This window comes from Xyrauchen texanus, chromosome 36 (assembly GCF_025860055.1).
Source record: "Xyrauchen texanus isolate HMW12.3.18 chromosome 36, RBS_HiC_50CHRs, whole genome shotgun sequence".
NCBI lineage: Eukaryota > Metazoa > Chordata > Actinopteri > Cypriniformes > Catostomidae > Xyrauchen > Xyrauchen texanus.
Genome location: NC_068311.1, coordinates 3,510,954 through 3,529,318, shown reverse-complemented (window position 1 = coordinate 3,529,318; position 18,365 = coordinate 3,510,954). Strand labels below are relative to the sequence as shown.

The 18,365-nt window shown below is 39.2% G+C and overlaps 2 protein-coding genes across 2 annotated transcripts; both read left to right on the top strand.

The window, feature by feature from the left end:
- Window positions 1–1,195: 1,195 nt before the first annotated feature.
- On the top strand, window positions 1,196–7,780 carry LOC127629594 (gastrula zinc finger protein XlCGF57.1-like). Its single transcript, XM_052106706.1, has 2 exons — window positions 1,196–1,408; window positions 5,616–7,780. Exons 1-2 carry the CDS (start codon window positions 1,321–1,323, stop codon window positions 6,986–6,988), a joined length of 1,461 nt encoding a protein of 486 aa, XP_051962666.1. The 5' UTR covers window positions 1,196–1,320; the 3' UTR covers window positions 6,989–7,780.
- Window positions 7,781–11,866: 4,086 nt separating this feature from the next.
- LOC127629460 (gastrula zinc finger protein XlCGF7.1-like) lies at window positions 11,867–18,106 on the top strand. The gene is made up of 2 exons (XM_052106563.1): window positions 11,867–12,195; window positions 17,596–18,106. The coding sequence occupies exons 1-2, from the start codon at window positions 11,867–11,869 to the stop codon at window positions 18,104–18,106; spliced, it is 840 nt and encodes a 279-aa protein (XP_051962523.1).
- Window positions 18,107–18,365: the final 259 nt, after the last annotated feature.

Below are 18,365 nucleotides of genomic sequence, written 5' to 3'. Positions count from 1 at the left end.
GAGTCCAAGCCGCCTTCGCATCTGAGACCGTCAACCCACGCATCTTATCTTGTGGCTTGTTGAGTGTGTTGCCACGGAGACATAGCGTGTGTGGAGGCTTCACGCCTCCACTGCGGCATCCACGCCCATCTCACCACGTGCTCCACCGAGAACGAACCACATTATAGTGACCACGATGAGGTTACCCCATGTGACTCTACCCTGCCTAGCAACCAGGGCTATATGGTTGCTTAGGAGACCTGGCTGGAGTCACTCAGTATTTTTCATATATTTGATTGTCCGCAAGGGGATAAATAAGGGTTGGAATGCACAAAACAACTTTTATGCCAATTTTCAATTGGGCTGAGTTGGTATACATCGGGGCTAGTCGGTTCCAATCTGCAGATTTTGAGGAAGCCAGGGTTGTATAAAATCACGTAGTGTACGATGGGTGCAGACACAGATTTCTTACCCTCCAACTATGATTTCTATATTGTCCAAGGATATCAAAACTCTATCAATGTCTACAAAGGAAATCTTGTATGCTCCACAGCTCAAATCTGAAGTCATACGTCGAGCAACTAATGAAAATGGAGTGCACGGGGTCATGAAGCTCAAGAAATGGAAATGTCGAAACAAGCAATCAAGTGGAGTGTAACTTTTGACATCACTCACCTCACATTGCAGTGTCTAGAGACCATACTAGCTGGGTATTCACCCTCAAGATACTTGGCCTGTATCTTTTAACATCTAAAGCAGCAGCTAGTTCCTGTATCCATGTTTGTTTACACCAGTCATGCAGCTCCTTGTAGTGGGGTGCATGTTTCTCCAAAAATGTGTGATTAACACAGATCAACTTGAAAGTAAATTAGTGTGCGTGTGTTCCTTAGTCATTTGATGTGTAATGCCTAGTTTTTGTCTATTATGATTTCGATTTCGGAAGTCGGTAAGTGTATGATCCCAAGCATTTTGAAATCTGATTATGGTGGATGTAGCTTAAAAGCTCGGAGTTACAATTGATATATTTCGTCCTGGTTTAGGGATTTTGGAAATAACAATAACATTGTGTTGGCTTTGTCGTGTCAACATAATAAGCTACAATAGTATAAGATTAAATAGCAGGATTTGTATAAAAAAAAAATGGTGACTTTAGTTGTTTATTTTGGCAGATCATTTGGGACTCACAACGATGACGATTCACAGCATCACTGAAGCCACTACCACAACAATTCACCAATAATATAGAGAATAGACCTATTACATCATCCTACAAGAGTGCTTCAGACCAGCAGGAAGAACTCCAGGTGCAACAACTAAAATCAGTGTCACATAATATGATAAATGATGGAGTTTGTGAAAGAGGAGAGTGAAGACATGAGTTATTCAGAACCATACAACATACAACACGAAGATACTGAGGAACAAATTGGTTAGTGTTCATTTTTAATTCTGAGGAACATTCAGCCATTCAGGCAACATTTTTGTAAATCATTTTGTGGTTCATCGCACATATCATGGCAGTTCTTATGGAGAAATGTCCTCTGTGTGGTGCTAAAAGTGTTCTACGTATTCTTACATGTCAAGATTGTATCATGCATAAGACAATTATATGCAGATGAGGTTATGCATACTAAAAACAGGTGTTGTACACTCCTTATATGGTTATTTCAGGGAAGAGATGGGGTTGGGAAGAGAGCATGTGCATGTATGCACAATCTTCCGCTATCTTATTTATAATGGGAACTTTATGCAGGTTCTGGCAAAATTATTTGGCAATGATGAGGAATGCTCATGCATGTTGCCTATAGGTAAGTGCCACTTTCACAAACTGTCACGTCCGTTTATGTAGTTTTTTCCCTGCAATAATGTGAAAACGAGACAGAATACAAATTTAATATGACATATTAATTCTCTGGATTGTGCATTTGAGTTTTTGCATTTGTGCATTTTCATGCTTTTTACTGATATGCTGATGGTTCTTATCATAATAAAAATATATGTAGATTTCCAATAATTTCAATATTCAAATGTTATTTAATTAAATAGTTTAACTGTTATTATTTGTTAATACTGCAAAACACAGAAGACCGCAAATAGCATGTTTTTTTTTACATTTTTAATTCTTTCAGATGCATTTTATTTTGATGCATGTAGTGTCTCTTAAAATGGCATAGATGTTATGGACACTGCTAATATGGTTAATGTCTCTTTAAGAACAATTTCGGTGAGGTGCGGTGTGGTCCAAGGTTCAGGCAATGGTATATGAAGTATCCCATGTCTTATGGTTGGAGTTTGCATCAGTTCATCATCTGAAGTCCATCATAACAGACTGAAGTGATGTTTGGCTGCCACCGGCTGCTATTAGTCATCATCACACAGTGACACGTAGCAGTGGAGTCCAACATGAAGCAGGAATGGAGCTGGATCCAGCCGGTTCTGGTGACCTCAGGATAGGAGTCCTGAGGTTGAGACAGGGAAACAAATCAAATAATATTAGCATAGATGCCATTAAATTTATTGAGTTATAGATCATGATCAAGGTTTCTGGTTCCGGCAGACCTAACTAAAGCAGCCTAATTGTGAGTTGATGGATAAATTAGGTGTATGTCTGGCTAAATAGATGAGTCTTTAGTCTAGACTTAAACTGAGTGAGTGTGTCTGCATCCCGAACAGTGTTAGGGAGACTATTCCATAGTTTAGGAGCCAAATATGAAAAGGATCTACCTGCTTTTGTGGATTTTGATATTCTAGGAACTATTAACAGGCCATAATTTTGCGATTGTAATGAACATGATGGAATATAGCGTGGTAGAAGGTCACTTAAGTACTGCAGAGCTAGACCATTCAAAGCTTTGTATGTAGTTAACAGAATTTTTAAATTAATACGGAATTTAACAGGTAGCCAATGTAACGATGATAAAATGGGCTAATATGATCATATTTCTTGGTTCTCGTCAGCACTCTGGCTGCTGCATTTTGAACCAATTGAAGTTTATTTATTGATCTTGCTGGACATCCTCCCAGTAATGCATTACAATAATCTAGTCTTGAGGTCACGAACGCATTAATTAGTTTTTCGGCATCAGCAACAGAGAGCATGTGCTGTAATTTAGCAATATTTCTTAGGTGGAAGAATGCTGTTCTACAAACATTGGTCATTTGATTTTCAAAGGACAGATTGGTATAAAATATAACACCTAAGTTCTTCACTGTTGAAGATGATTTAACAGTTCATCCATCGAGAGTCAAATTATATTTTAGCGGCTTATTTTGAGAGTTTTTGGTCCAATAATAATTAGTACCTCTGTTTTATCAGAATTGAGTAGAAAGAAATTTCTGGCCATCCAATATTTGATTTCATTGATACACTCTGCTAATTTGGAGAATTGTGAAATCTCATCAGGTTTTAATGAAATATAAAGTTGGGTATCATCGGCATAAGAGAGGAAACTTATTCCACAATTCCTGATAATATCTCCCAGGGGAAGCATATATATGGAGAAAAGCAGAGGCCCTAAAACTGATCCCTGTGGCACTCCATACTTTGTTTGGTTTGACAATTCCTCATTTACATAGACAAAGTGGTAGCGGTCTGCTAAATAGCACATAAACCATGCTGAAGCAGCTCCACAAATGCCAACATAATTCTCTAACCTATTCAAGAGAATGTTGTGATCTATTGTGTCGAAGGCAGCACTAAGATATAAAAGGTGGACCGGAACATCTCCCAGAACATCTTGTAGCACAGAGTCTGATTGGTCCGACCAACACTGGATCATTCTGAGGGTGGGTGCTTCCTGTTTCAGTTTCTGCCTGTAAGCGGGCAGAAGCAGAACGGAAGTGTGGTCTGATTTGCCAAATGGTGGGCAGGGGAGGGATTTGTAGCCATCCCGGAAAGTAGAATAGCAATGGTCCAAAACCCGGTCCCCCCGTATGTTGAAGCTGGTATGTTGGTGGTATTTTGGTGCGATTGTTTTCAAATTGGCTTTGATGAAGTCCCCGGTTACAATGAATGCGGCCTCAGGGTGCACGGTTTCCTGCTCACTTATACAACCATACAGTTCCCTGAGTGCCCGGTCTGTGTTGGCTTGTAGGGGGATGTACACGGCAGTGATAATGACCGCTGTGAATTCACTCGGTAGGCAGAATGGTCGACACAGAAGCATGAGATATTCCAGATCAGGAGAGTAGAAAGACTTGTGTCTTGTACGTACCTCTGATCACACCAGGATTTGTTGATCATAAAACATACACCACCACATCTGCTTTTACCTGAGAGGTCTTTCGCTCTGTCCGCTCAGTGCACGGAGAACCCCGCGGGTTCGATGGCTGGGTCTGGAATCTCCGCAGACGTCCAAGTGTCTGTAAGGCAGATAACGCAGCAATCCCTTGTCTCTCGTTGGAAAGAGATCCGCGCTCTCAGCTCGCAGAGCTTGTTGTCCAGAGACTGAAAATTTGCCAGTAGTATACTGGGTAGCGGGGGTCGATTTGCACGACATCTTACTCTGATGTGAACGCCGGCTCTTTTTCAACTTTTCCTTCTGCATTTTTCGCGACCAGGCTGCCCAGACAAAGGGCTCCACTGGCGTGTTTGTAAACAGCGTGTCGGCATTGAGGAATTTGAAGTCTGGTTTTCAGACTAGCTACAAGAACTCCAGGTGTAACAACTGAAATCTGTGTGAGGTACTTGGATAAAGGATGGAGTTTGTTAAAGAGCAGAGAGAGGACACGAGTGATCCAGAGCCATACAACATAAAACATAAAGATACTGAGGAACAAAGAGGTTGGTGTCCATTTTGCATCCTTCATTATTGACTGGTGAGGATCATTCAGCGGGCGTGTTCTGTGGTGACATTTTTGCAAAATTATATTAAATGCGTTCCTTACACATTTTGCGGTAGTTCCGAGCTGAAATATCCACTGTGTGGTGCTAAAAGCGAGTTAAATGTTCTACCTAACAGATTAAGTTTTTAAGGTTAAAGCTCTATTGAGTGGTAAATCAACACAACTGACCTCCCTACTCTAATAGTGTCATAAAAAGAAAATTTAAGATGAAAAATGCAATTACTGACGGAACCGTGTCATTTTGTGGTGCTTCTATGACACTTTCGGCTCACATGTCAACTCACACCATCTGCAGGATGCGCACACCAGTCCTTTGAATCGCAAGTGCAATGCTCTATCAGATGAACTTGCCATAAATATGTGCACACCGTCTGTACACCCTTGACTGTACGTATATACTCTTTTACAGGTGTGTGTGTGATTTGCCGACTCCAACTGGCCAAGTAATGAACTCAACAGACTGATTATAATTTCCTCTTTTCATTTAATACACCACATTTAGTATAAAAATTGTGGTGTTTTTGTGAAGTGTTAGCGATTAATCAAATAACGAAAATGGTTAAATGAACATAACCATACGACTACATCACATACTAAATGCATATAGATCTTAAACTTGTATAGAAGTTGTCTACCAGGTTTTCGAATTACTGTCTTGTGAACATGACATTTTACAATCTAGGATCATATAGAAATAGAAATTGACATCTGTTACTTTCTGCTATTCATGTTTATTTTGTTACCTTTCACATTTGTGCTCGTTTAATTTGGGAATTTAATGTTTGTTTTAGACATCATGGAAGTGAAAGAGGAAAGTCAAGAACTGGAGGAGAAGAAATCTTCAAACTTCATACAAGAAGAAGAAGAAGAAGAAGAAGAAGAAGAAGGATCTTCTTGTTGCTCACAGACTGAGAGGAAATTCTCTCAAGAGTCAACTCAAAGAACAGAAGCCAAAAACTCTTTCACCTGCCTTCAGTGTGGAAAGAGTTTCACACTTAAAAAAAACCTTACGAAACACATGAGAATTCACACGGGAGAGAAGTTTGCCTGCCATCAGTGTGGAAAGAGTTTTGCACGTAAAGAATACTTTAATATTCACATACGAATTCACACTGGAGAGAAGCCGTTCACCTGCCATCAGTGTGGAAATAGTTTCAGAGCAAAAGAACAGCTGAACAGTCACATGAAAATTCACACTGGAGAAAAGCCTTACAAGTGTCCTCAGTGTGGAAAGAGTTTTACACGTAAAGGAACACTCAATACTCACATGAGAACTCACACTGGAGAGAAGTTCATCTGCAATACATGTGGAAAGAGTTTTACACGTCAAGCAAATCTTGATAGTCACTTGAGAATTCACACTGGAGAAAAGCCGTTCATATGCTCTCAGTGTGGAAAGAGTTTCAGAGCAAAAGAACTGCTGAAAAGTCACATGGAAATTCACACTGGAGAGAAGCCTTACATGTGCCCTCAGTGTGGAAAGAGTTTTTCACGTAAATCAAATCTGAATTGTCACATGAGGTTTCACACAGGAGTGAAGACATTTAAATGCACTCAATGTGGAACGAGTTTCAGACTAAATGAACACCTCAAGTGTCACATGAGGATTCACACTGGAGAGAAGTCTTACACGTGTCATCTGTGTGGAAAAAGTTTCACACGTGCATACAGTCTCACAAGTCATCTCCGCAGTCACTCTGGTGAAAAGCCATTTAACTGTGATCGCTGCGGTAAAAAATTTATAATGCATTCATGGCTAACAGCACACCTTAAAGTTCATACAAATGAAAAGCCACACTTGTGTTCGTTTTGTGGTAAGAGTTTTTTAAAGCTGAGCTATTGGAAAGATCATCAGAAAATACATACCGGTGAGAGAGATCATGTGTGCTTTGTGTGTGGAAAGGGCTTCATTGCAGCCAACCAATTGAAACCACACATGAGAATTCACACTGGAGAGAAACCTTACAAGTGCTCACATTGTGACCAGAGTTTTGCTTATTCGGTGCAACGGAAAGCACATGAGAGAGTTCATACTGGAGAAAAACCGTACAAGTGCTCTCATTGTGACAAGAGATTCACTATGTCACGACACCTGAAATCACATGTGAAAGTGCATACCAGAGAGAAACCTTCCCACATGGCCTCCAATGTTTCAACCGATTAAGGAGTCTTTAAAACTGTAAAAGTGAACAACACTTTCCAGTAAATAGCATGAAATTAAAGATATCATTCAGCTGAAAATCATTTACCCTTTCGTCATTCCCGATTACTTTCTTTCTGCGGAACACAAGAAGAGAATTAAATGAACGTCTTGTTTGCTGAATTACAATGACAGTACGTAGAGACTCACTTAAACTTTGTGTCGCCAGAAACAATGACTTGACATTATCAACATAGCTGTCATTGGATTTCAGTGCTGTTTATAGACTTTATTAATGATCTTATTTGACTTAAAATAAGTTCATGGTTCAAAGTGATTGAATGCCCTTAGATTATATAATCTAAGAAATTGCAGTAAGTGTTTTCACTGATTTAGTTCAGAAAATGAATGTGTTGCTGTTGAGTTTTGTAGGATCTTTTACTTTTTTGTTGGGAATTTGCAATGACTTTATTCAGTCTATTAGAACTCCCTCTGTATCTATAACAACTTGATTTGTTTAATTATATCCATTAAAAGGCATTTAGAAATTAACAGACTTGCTTGCACTGCATTTAAGAGACTAAAAGAGTGACTTTGTGTTTGGAAATTGAGCTTGTCCACAGCTCTAACAGTGTGGATGAACATATGGATGTGGATAAATGTCATTTTTGTCATACCATTATTTCTGCTGTGTAATTAGTTTGCATAAATCAGTCAATCTCTGATGTGTGTGAGTTCTTGCTTGAATGTAATTCATTACTGTCATTAAAATTTCTCAAAAGGCCACATGTGCTGATTGTACATGAATTATGAGAAACAAATAAGGAGCAAAATCTTGTGTTGTGCAGATCTTTTTCAATGTATAATTAACTGGATATTCATTGAAAGCACTAGAAATGGCAGACTCCCTGATCAGTGCCCTAAACTACTGAATATTTGATATTTTAATGAATATCACTGTCTGTCTTCCCAATACAATGGCAGTGGATAGTGCGACACTTTAAAGCAAAAAAAAAAAAGGATCCAAATTAGTCCATGTGGCTTGTTCATGCATCATATTAAAAATCTTCCAAAGGAGTCTGTTATTGAGAGACAATATAAGCACTTTAAAAATGTATCCTGCACTCTTTATTTAAAATCCTAGGCCACATATAAATATTAAGTTGTATTTCCTTTATTGTGTTATTATCTTAGAGAAAAATTATCATTAACTTCCAAATGTTTTAAATATAGCTTAACCAAATGCTCTCTATTTCTAAGCAAACAATTATGTTGGCTTATTTTACAGAGATTTCAGACCTTTCCTGATTATTCTGAAATGTTTGTTGCATTAATGTCAATAGCCTGACAGTCAGATGCACAGGTAGCTGTCTAATCCTGCTGGATATCATTGCCTATCAGTGCTTTCAGTCATCCAGCTATGTGGTCATCAGCCAAGAGCCACCCATCACATGTGTTTCTCCCAATTAATTCCAGAGCATCTCCTAGTTTTGGGGCAGTGGTCAGGGATATCTCCTTGCCACTCCCCGCAGCTGGACACCAGATCCTTTCCAATGCTTGTCATTTTTGCATTCCCATCAAGACATTCCTTCTTTACAGGTAATAAAATGCAGCCAGGGCTTGAACACCCCCCTCCCACTATGAGCAGTCCTACCCTACTTCCAAGGACTCTTCTCTGTTAGTAAAGACAAGCTATCAGACTATGCCTACAACCTCTCCAAAGCCTATCCTTAAACCAATCCCCCAAAAGATTAAATAGGACAGCTACATGAGAGGCGAGGACTTTGTCAGCTACCCCTCCAATACCTAGCTTGGCATGGTTTTTTCCCCCTGCTCAATCCCTCTCCAGAAACCCCCAGACAAGGACAGAGTGGGTCAGAGGTCAATAATTCCTCCCACCGCTTTCCCTCTCCCACATAATACCTCACTACATATCACAAATGTTCCCTATTCCTAGTTTCTCACTTCTGCACGCCCCACTTTTCATCCTTTCTTCTTAACCATAACCAGAAGCTCCCTTTCTCAGCCTCCTCTTCCATTGCCTTCAGAGACTTCTTCAACGTGGATCCAATTATACCAATGTCTTTCAATAGATGCTGCATTGACGTTCCAATGAAGCCTCGAAACCTGATATCCACAGGGTAAGTTGTAGCCCTCCATCCATTTTCCCTGCACTTTGCAGCCAGATAAGAATATTTTAGCTTCTTTCTTTCTGGGGCTGCCTCCAGTTCTTATTCCCAAGGGACAGTTAGCTCAATCATTTTGACTCTTCTAGCTGACGCTGACCATAACACTACATCCGGCCTCAAGGAGGTAATGCTGACCTCTGAAGGAAATTTCAGCTGCAGGCCAAGGTCAACCACCATTGATCAATCGCTTCCAGGTGCCAGGATTGATCTAGCTTCCCTCTGTGCAGTGCTTGTGCGGCACCTCCCGACTTATTGACAAACTCAATAAAATTCTTCTGAGGAGCATGATTACCTTTGTTTATTCTACACATCTCTAGGATCTTAGCCAGCTTTTGCTGAATTTGATTATGTGCAGATTTGCTCTTGGGGCCTTACATAGGGGGCAGCTTTCCTCTTTGTCATACCTCAGAGACAAATTCCCAGGGATTGGAAGAATATCATAGGTGGATCTTATTAGAAAACATAGCCTGGCCTGTCCATAGGTCAGCCCATCCCAAAACTCTATCAGATGTACCCTCCCACCCTGCTGAAAGAATAGCATTGCTTGTCACCGCTTATGTTGTGTTTTGGGTACTGGTTCACCAGCATGGATTGCTGGTGTCCCCACCAGGCTTTTAAACTAGCTTAACCAGCTTCATCAGAAAGACCATGCTGGTCAACAAGCTTCTCCAACAAGGTTTAGCTGGTGAAAAGCATGGCTATGCTGGTCCATCAGCTAGACCAGCACCTAACCAGAATAACCATCATATATCTGTATGGGAATTACATGCTGGTAAAGCTAGTCTTTTAAGCAGGGCATACCGTCCATCACACTGGGTGTAGCATTTCAGATGCTACATCTGAAAGACAATGTAGCAAGCCCAGGCACTTCCTGATTTAACTGTTGGCCTTTGTGTCCATCCTTGCCTTTGCCTCTGCAGTGATCTCACACCTTTTTAGTGGCCACATTATGTGATGGTACAACGTAAATTGGCAACACCAGACCTTGTATTTGCCTTGGGGATGACAATAGTATAACTTATCCATGCCCTCTTCCAGCTGCTTCAGAACCAACCCTGCCATATGTTTATCTGAAAGATCTGCTGTGTATTCTCCCCCTAAACATTGAATAGGCTGCTTTGCCAGCACCAGGATTCTTTCCTCATCCACATCAAACGCTATCTGGTTGCTCCTAACTCTCTTTAAAAATTGAAAGGCTACGTGATTTTAATCTTGGCACATGTCAATAGCTCTTCTAGCCTTTTCATGAGTTTGTATGTACATGCAGCAGTCTGGATGATGCTTGTGCCATCGTCCATATAGCTGTCCAGTGCTGGCAATCTCACCCCAGACTGTGCACAGATTTCTCAGACTAGCACCAATTAGGATGGTCCCAAATGCAGCTGTGAACAGAATGGGAGAGGTTGAACGTCCTATTGAAATTCCTTTTTTCAGTTGCTGCCAACCAGTTGTGCCATGACATATGTTCAGGTCCCCATAGTAACTGTCTTCCAAGTTCCTAATACACTCTGGTAGATGGAAAAACTCCAGTGTATAGCTGACGAGGTGGTGTGAACCAATCCATAGGCATTTGCCAGGTCCAGCCAAAAATACCAGGGCCACCACTTTTAATGGAGCTGTCTTTGTTTCACATGAATAATTCCCTGATTTCACCTAATCAATTTTGGTGATTTAAGATCTGTAAATTGCTATATTAAGCACATTTCATTGGTCAAAAAAACTAAAACCCAGTGACGAACTCAAGTTAGAAGATAACTCTAAAAATTAATTCAAGCAGACACACAAATGGCTCTTTTTAATTTTATCCCAAAACACTAAATAGCAACAAAAACTACCACAGCACTTTCCATCTGTTTCTCACTATGCACTGAAAAAAATCCTAATCTGTATGATCATTGTGTGTGGTTGATTCTGAAGCAATTTTATCTCATTTTTAATGTTTTTTAAAATGTTGCAAATTCTGACGGGGACTGGGTAGCTCAGCAATTATTGACGCTGACTACCACCTCTGGAGTCGCAAGATTGAATCCAGGCCATGCTGAGTGACTCCAGCTAGGTCTCCTAAGCAACCAAATTGGCCTGGTTGCTAGGGAGAGTAGAGTCACATGGGATAAACTCCTTGTGGTCACGACTAGGGGTTCTCACTCTCAATGGGGTGCGTGGATCACGGAGAGTAGCATGAGCCTCAACATGCTGTGAGTCTCTGCGGTGTTGTGCACAGCGAGCCACTTGATAAAATGCGCAGATTGCAGTCTCAGAAGCGGAGGCAACTGGAACTTGTCCTCTGCCACCCGGATTGAGGTGAGTAACCGCGCTACCACGAGGACCTAGAGAGCAATGGGGATTGGGCATTCCATATTTTGGAGAAAATGGGAGAAAATCCCCCAAAAAATAACAATTATGGATAACTATACTTAAAAATTCAAATGTATTGAACTTAATAAACCATTGATATTTTTGAGTTTACTGAACTTATTGTATATAGTTCATGGAATTGATAGTCCAACGTGAATTGTTAAAATGGTACAACTTAATCACCTAAAGTTGAGTAAACTTTAAAAATGCCTAACCTTACTTTAAGTTTGGTCAACTTTTTATTTTTTACAGTAAATAGAAACTTCACATCTGTTATTTTCTGCTTATAATGTTTATTTTGTTTCATTTCACATTTGTGCTCGTTTAATTTGGGAATTTAATGTTTATTTTATACATCATGGAACTGAAAGAGGAAAGTCAAGAACTGAATGAAGTGGAGGAGAAATGTCAGGAACAGAAATCTTCTAACTTCATACAAGAAGAAGAAGAATCTTCTTGTTGCTCACAGACTGAGAAGAAATTCTCTCAAGAGTCAACTCAAAGAACAGAAACCAAAAACTCTTTCACCTGCCTTCAATGTGGAAAGAGTTTCACACTTAAAAAATATCTTAAGAAACACATGAGAATTCACACTGGAGAGAAACCGTTCATATGCTCTCAGTGTGGAAAGAGTTTCAGAGCAAAAGAACTGCTGAAAAGTCACATGGAAATTCACACTGGAGAAAAGCCTTACATGTGCCCACAGTGTGGAAAGAGTTTTACAGGAACACTTAATACTCACACGAGAACTTATACTGGAGAGAAGACTTTTGAATGAGAAATTTCATACCAGAGAGAAACCTTCCCACATGCCCTCCAAAGTTTCAACCGATTAAGGTGTCTGTAAAACTGTAAGAGTGAACAGAACCAATGAATTGACATCAACATAGATGTCATTGGATTTCAGTGCTGTTTATAGACTTTATTAATGATCTTATTTGACTTAAGAGATGAATAAAGTGATTGAATGCCCTCAGATGACTTGGTATATGATGCACAAGCTTCTCACAAAAGAAATCATCATCTAAGAAGTTGCGTTAAGAGTTTTCACTGTTTTAGTTCAGCAAATGAATGTGTTGCTGTTGAGTTTTGTAGGACATTTTACTTTTATTTTGGGTATTAGCAATGGCTTACATTACTTATATAAATTTTCTATATCATTTGGGAAACATTAATCAGTCTATAATATATGCATATGTATCTTTAACAACTTGATTGTATTAATTATAGCCATTAAAATACATTGAGAAATGAAAAGTCTTGCTTGCAATGAGACTATGAGGGTTTGGAAATATATATTGGTGGCGAAATGTTTTGAAAAATTGATAGATTTTGCTGCTTTGGAAGGAAATTTGTACTTTAATTCACCAAAGTGGCATTCAACTGATCACAAAGTATAGTCAGGACATTACTGATGTAAAAAACAGCACCATCACCAAGTCATTTTTGATCAAATCTAGTCAGGTCCCATTTCCAGTAGCCATCACTCCAACACCTTATCCTTTGAGTAATCACGCTAAATTGGTAATTTGGGACTAGAAAAATCATTGGCCATTATATCAAATACAGTTGAAAGCTATTTGGTTCATTAAAATAAGCTTACCAGATGTGCAATTAAACAAGAGGATAAGTACATCAGAGTCTCTAATTTGAGAAATAGACGCCTCACATGTCCTCCGCTGACAGCTTCATTGAATTCTACCTGCTAAACACCAGTTTCATGTACAACAGTAAAGAGAAGACTCTGGAGGCCTTATGGGAAGAATTGCAAAGAAAAAGCCACTTGACACAGAAAACAAAAAGAAAAGTTTAAAGTGGGCAAAGAAACACAGACATTGGACAACAGATAATTGGAAAAGAGTGTTACGGATCTAAAACCCATTGAGCTTTTGTGGGATCAGATAGACTGTAAGGAGCGTGAGAAGTGCCCGACAAGACACACACAGACAAGTGTGGGGTGAAAGGTCACCTGAGTATCTGGGCAAACTGACCGCTAGAATGAGAAGGATCTGCAAAGCCGTCATTGCTGCAGATGGAGGATTCTTTGAAGAGAACTCTCTGAAGTAGTTTAACATTTTTTTTTGTTTAAATTGTAATTGACATTTTTTACACTATTAATGTCCTGACTATTCATTGAGATTTGTTGAATGCCACTTTGGTGAATAAAAGTACCAATTTCTGTTCATAAGAGCAAAATCTGTACATTATTCCAAACTTTTGGCCACCAGTGTAGCTAGTCAACAACTCTGTGTGCATGAAAATATATTTATAAAAACATTTTGTTGCACCTGGTTGATGCAACGGCAGCCATAGTGCACCAGTACACTTGGTGGAGAGGAGAGAGTAGAGCGATACAGCCAATTAATGGATGGGGATTATTAGGAGGCCATAATTGATGAGGGCCAATGTGGGGAATTTGGCCAGGACACCAGGGTTACACCCCTACACTTTACGAGAAGTGCCCTGGGATTTGTCCCCATCACTACACTGGGGCAGTGATACCCACAGAGCTGCAGGTTGAAGAAAAAAAACAACCTGCACACATAGATTTTCCCCGCTTCCATGTTGTTGAAAACACATTTTCTGGCATTCTTAACTTTACCAGCAGCTCTGTTCTGCAGTTGGATACTACTGGGGTGTGAGTGCTCAGCGCTGCCTCTCCAGGGAGGAGACTATATTTTGCTTCTTTCAAGATTAAGATTCAACTTTATTGTCATTGTGCATGAGTACAGGTATAGAGCCAACAAAATGCAGTTGTTTTCACATATCCCAACTAAGCTGGGGTCAGCCATGAAACAGCACCTCTGGAGCAGATAGGGTCAAGGGCCTTGCTCAAGGGCCCAACAGTGGTATCTTGGCAGTGGTGGGGCTTGAACCCCTGACCTTTCAGTCAGTAACCCAGAGCCTTAACCACTGAGCCACCACTGCCCTCTGTTGCACTTCCCAAGCCCAATGTGGCACTTCTTGGTTTTAAAACACTTCTAAAGCAAAAGGCGTATTAACACAGTTATGTATTTATTTATGTATTGAACAATACATAAGCTATTGTATTGATAGCATCATATTGTACTATATGATACAATATTTTTTACATACTACACTGCATGTCTTTCAATACAAAGGCAGTGTATAATGCTGCACCATAAGAGTAAGAGAGGAAAGAGAGTCGCATTTCCCTTGTTGTATTATTGGTCTTAGAGATAAAGTATAATTACATCCTTCATTTTGTAAATAGAGCATAACCGATTTGCTCTCTATTTCTAACCATAAGCAATTATGTTCACTTAATTTACAGTGAATCATTTTAGAACTCTCCTGATTACCCTGAAACTGAAATGCTAGGGCCATCACTTTGTAATGGTGCTGCTGAAAAGCTCATTTGTTTCATTTGAATAATTCCCAGTTTTCACCTAATTTATTATGGCGATGAAGATCTGTTAATTGCCACATTAAGCACATTTCGTTGGTATCATGAATAGTCTGAAGCAAACGTCTGTACTGTAATTATCGCCTATTGAAATCCATTTAAAAATCTATTACCAACCCTGTATAACAAAAACAAGATTAAGTATTTAACTAAAAAGAATATTCATGTTTACACTTAAACAACACACCACTCACTTACTTATTTAATATTAACATAATAAATACAAATGCTATCAGTGCAATTTTTATTAAATCTTTGTCATCATATAGAGACTGCAAGTACTTTTAATTTGTAGAGGGATCTGTGAACTGACATAAGTGTCTTAACAGCATTTATTTACACTATACCTATTAAATGTTTGAAATCGCCATGATATTTGAAAGTTTTTTTAAAAGAAAATGGTAATTTGCTTCTCCATGGGTGTTTTAAATTGATCAAGAATTACAGTAAAGCTATTTATAATGCTACAAGTGTCTATTTCTATTGAATTAAATGCTGTATTGTCCACACATTCTGTTAATCCAAGAATCCTCCACTTGCAGCAATAACACCATTTTACATTTACATTTATGCATTTGGCAGATGCTTTTATCCAAAGCGACTTACAGTGCACTTATTACAGGGACAATCCCCCCGGAGCAACCTGGAGTTAAGTGCCTTACTCAAGGACACAATGGTCGTGGCTGTGGGGATCGAACCAGCGACCTTCTGATTACCAGTTATGTGCTTTAGCCCACTGCACCACCACCACTTTTTAGTTTGTCAGTTTATTAAAATATGCAGATGAAATGTCATCCCGTTTTCTGTAGCCCTTCTCAAAGATGTCATTGGTTTGTAGGACACTTTTCATGGACGTTATGATCAGACTCTTCAAACAGCAGCTCAACACCTCACATTTTAATTAATTCATTTATATTACATTTAAAGTTGTTGTTTTTTTTTGCTCTGTTTACCATTTTGACCGTTTCTGAAGTGGCTTTTTCTTTGAAAGTCTGCTTAAAATGCCAACATCTCAGAGTCTTCTTTTCACTTGCATGTACTGGTCAGTTTCTTAAACGAGACTCTGAAGGACTTGTCAGCAGGACAACTTGAAACCACATACTGCCCGGATTTCAAGTGCATGGCTGTGTAAGTAGAGAGTACGGGTGCTAGATTGGCCTGCATGTAGCCCTGACAATCTCCAGTTGAGAATGTGTGTTATTAAGCACACCATACGGCAACGAAGACCCCGTACAATTGTGCAGCTAAAGCCTGCATAATGGATGAATGGGGGAAATTCCAATTTTTAAACTTAACAAACTTGTGTCTTAAGTGCCCAAATGCTTAATAAGTGTTATTGGAAGAAATGGGGATGTTTCACAGTGGTAAACACTCGACTGTCCCAATTTTTTTTGAGCATGTTGATTTGAAATTACTGTTCATTTTCACACACACACACACACACAAAAATAACCAAAAAAAAAATATTAAATTCACTGGGTAAACCATCATGTGTGGTTGTAGTGCTTTCAATATAGCAACGGGTGAATATAAATTAGAAATCTCTCATTTTTGTTTTTATTAGCATTTTTCATATGGTCCCAGATTTTTCGGAATTGGGGTTGTAAATGCATTCCTATTGTTGCATTCCCCTCCAGACTAGGGGTTGGATAGGGGTAACAAGATGTGGAAGTTCCCATTTCCTGTCTCAGAACTCAATGAACAGTCAAGTTTCACAGTCCTGTTTATTCCTACATTCCTGTCTGTATTTATTTATTCTTACATTCTCTTTTAACAAAATATATCAACATGAGATTTGAAATATATGAAATATATCCTTCAATACATATAAATTCAGTTACTTGTTTTTAATGTTGCAGATTGTTTGGGCCTCAATATCTCACAGCGATCATGATTCACACCTTCAGTGAAGCCACGCCCACAACGATTGGCCAATAAATACTGTGAATATTTCAATCAGCTTACAAGAGAAGAAGTTCTTCAGACCAGCAGGAAGAACTCGAGGTGAAACGACTGATATATGTGTGATGTACTTGTGAGGAAGGAGAAAGAAGACGAGTTATCCAGAGCCGTCCCAAATAAATATAGAGGGTCATAAAGATACTGAGGAACAAATAGGTTGGTGTCCATTTTTGGTTTTCTATTATTCACTGCTGAGGAGAATTATTGTAACAAAACTTCATGCAGTTCACCATATTTGGAAGTTAGAAAGTCACAAGAGCTTTGACAATAACATTGTATGTATCTAAATGAAAAAAACATTGTGAAGCAGTTGTGGAACAGATTTGATGATATTAATATGAGCATGACAGATTTAAACTTTTACTGTATTAATTATTTACTTTCATTTTAGGCCTGATGGATTTGAAAGAGAAAAGTCAAGAGGAGGGACATCAGAAACCTAAGTTCACAACTGGAGGAGAACATATCAGTTGTTCATGGACTAAAAATAATTTGTCACAAAAGGGAACTCAAAGAACAAGAGCAAAAACTCCCGTCACGTGCCATGAGTGTGGAAAGTGTATTGCAGATAAATCAGACTTTAAAAGACACCTGGCAATTCATACTGGAGAGAAGCCGTTCACCTGCAATGAGTGTGGAAAGAGTTTCTCGACTAACTCACACCTTAATAGACACATGAGAATTCACACCGGAGAGAGACCTTACACATGTCAACAGTGTGGGAAAAGTTTCACAAAGAAAGAAATTCTCAATGACCATCTGCTCCGACACTCAGGGGTGAAGCCTTTTAACTGCGATCAGTGTGGTAAAAAGTTTACGACTGCATTTTGTCTAAAAAATCACATGTACGCTCATACAAATGAGAAACCACACTTGTGTTCTTTGTGTGGAAAGAGTTTTACACGACCAAGCTATCTTAAAGACCACCAGAGAATTCATACGGCTGTAAGAGATCATGTGTGCTTTGTGTGCAGGAAGGGCTTCAGCTCAACCAAACTCTTGAAACAGCACCTGTTGATTCATACTGGAGAAAAACCTCACAAGTGCTCATATTGTGAAAAAAGCTTTACTCTATCGGGACAATTTAAATCACACATGAGAGTGCATACTGGAGAGAAACCGTACCACTGCACCACATGTGGGAAAAGTTTCAGCCAGTTAAGATCCCTAAAGCTTCATGTGAGAAACTGTCCAAAGATGTCCAAATGAGCAACGTTTATCTTTAGATTCAATGCTTTTAAGTAAGATATCTTCTGAGAGATTAATTTGCTAAATTTACCTCAAGTAATCGTGTGTGTGCTTTTCATCTAGGTGAGGTTTGAAGAACAATGTGCTATTGTGACATACTAAGAGATGTTTTTGTTTAATGTTGGGGAATAGTGGGATTGTAGTGATTACATTAAAGGTATATTTCACCCAAAAATGAATATTCTCTCATCATTTACTCACCCTCAAGCCATCCCAGATG

Bases quoted from the DNA above. Each gene is read 5' to 3' on its own strand.
- LOC127629460 (XM_052106563.1), top strand. From the start codon at position 11,867: ATGGAACTGAAAGAGGAAAGTCAAGAACTGAATGAAGTGGAGGAGAAA. The intron at 12,196-17,595 runs GCCTTACATGTG...CACCGGAGAGAG, and splicing joins GAAATTCACACTGGAGAAAA to ACCTTACACATGTCAACAGT.
- LOC127629594 (XM_052106706.1), top strand. From the start codon at position 1,321: ATGATGGAGTTTGTGAAAGAGGAGAGTGAAGACATGAGTTATTCAGAA. The intron at 1,409-5,615 runs GTTAGTGTTCAT...TGTTTGTTTTAG, and splicing joins AGATACTGAGGAACAAATTG to ACATCATGGAAGTGAAAGAG.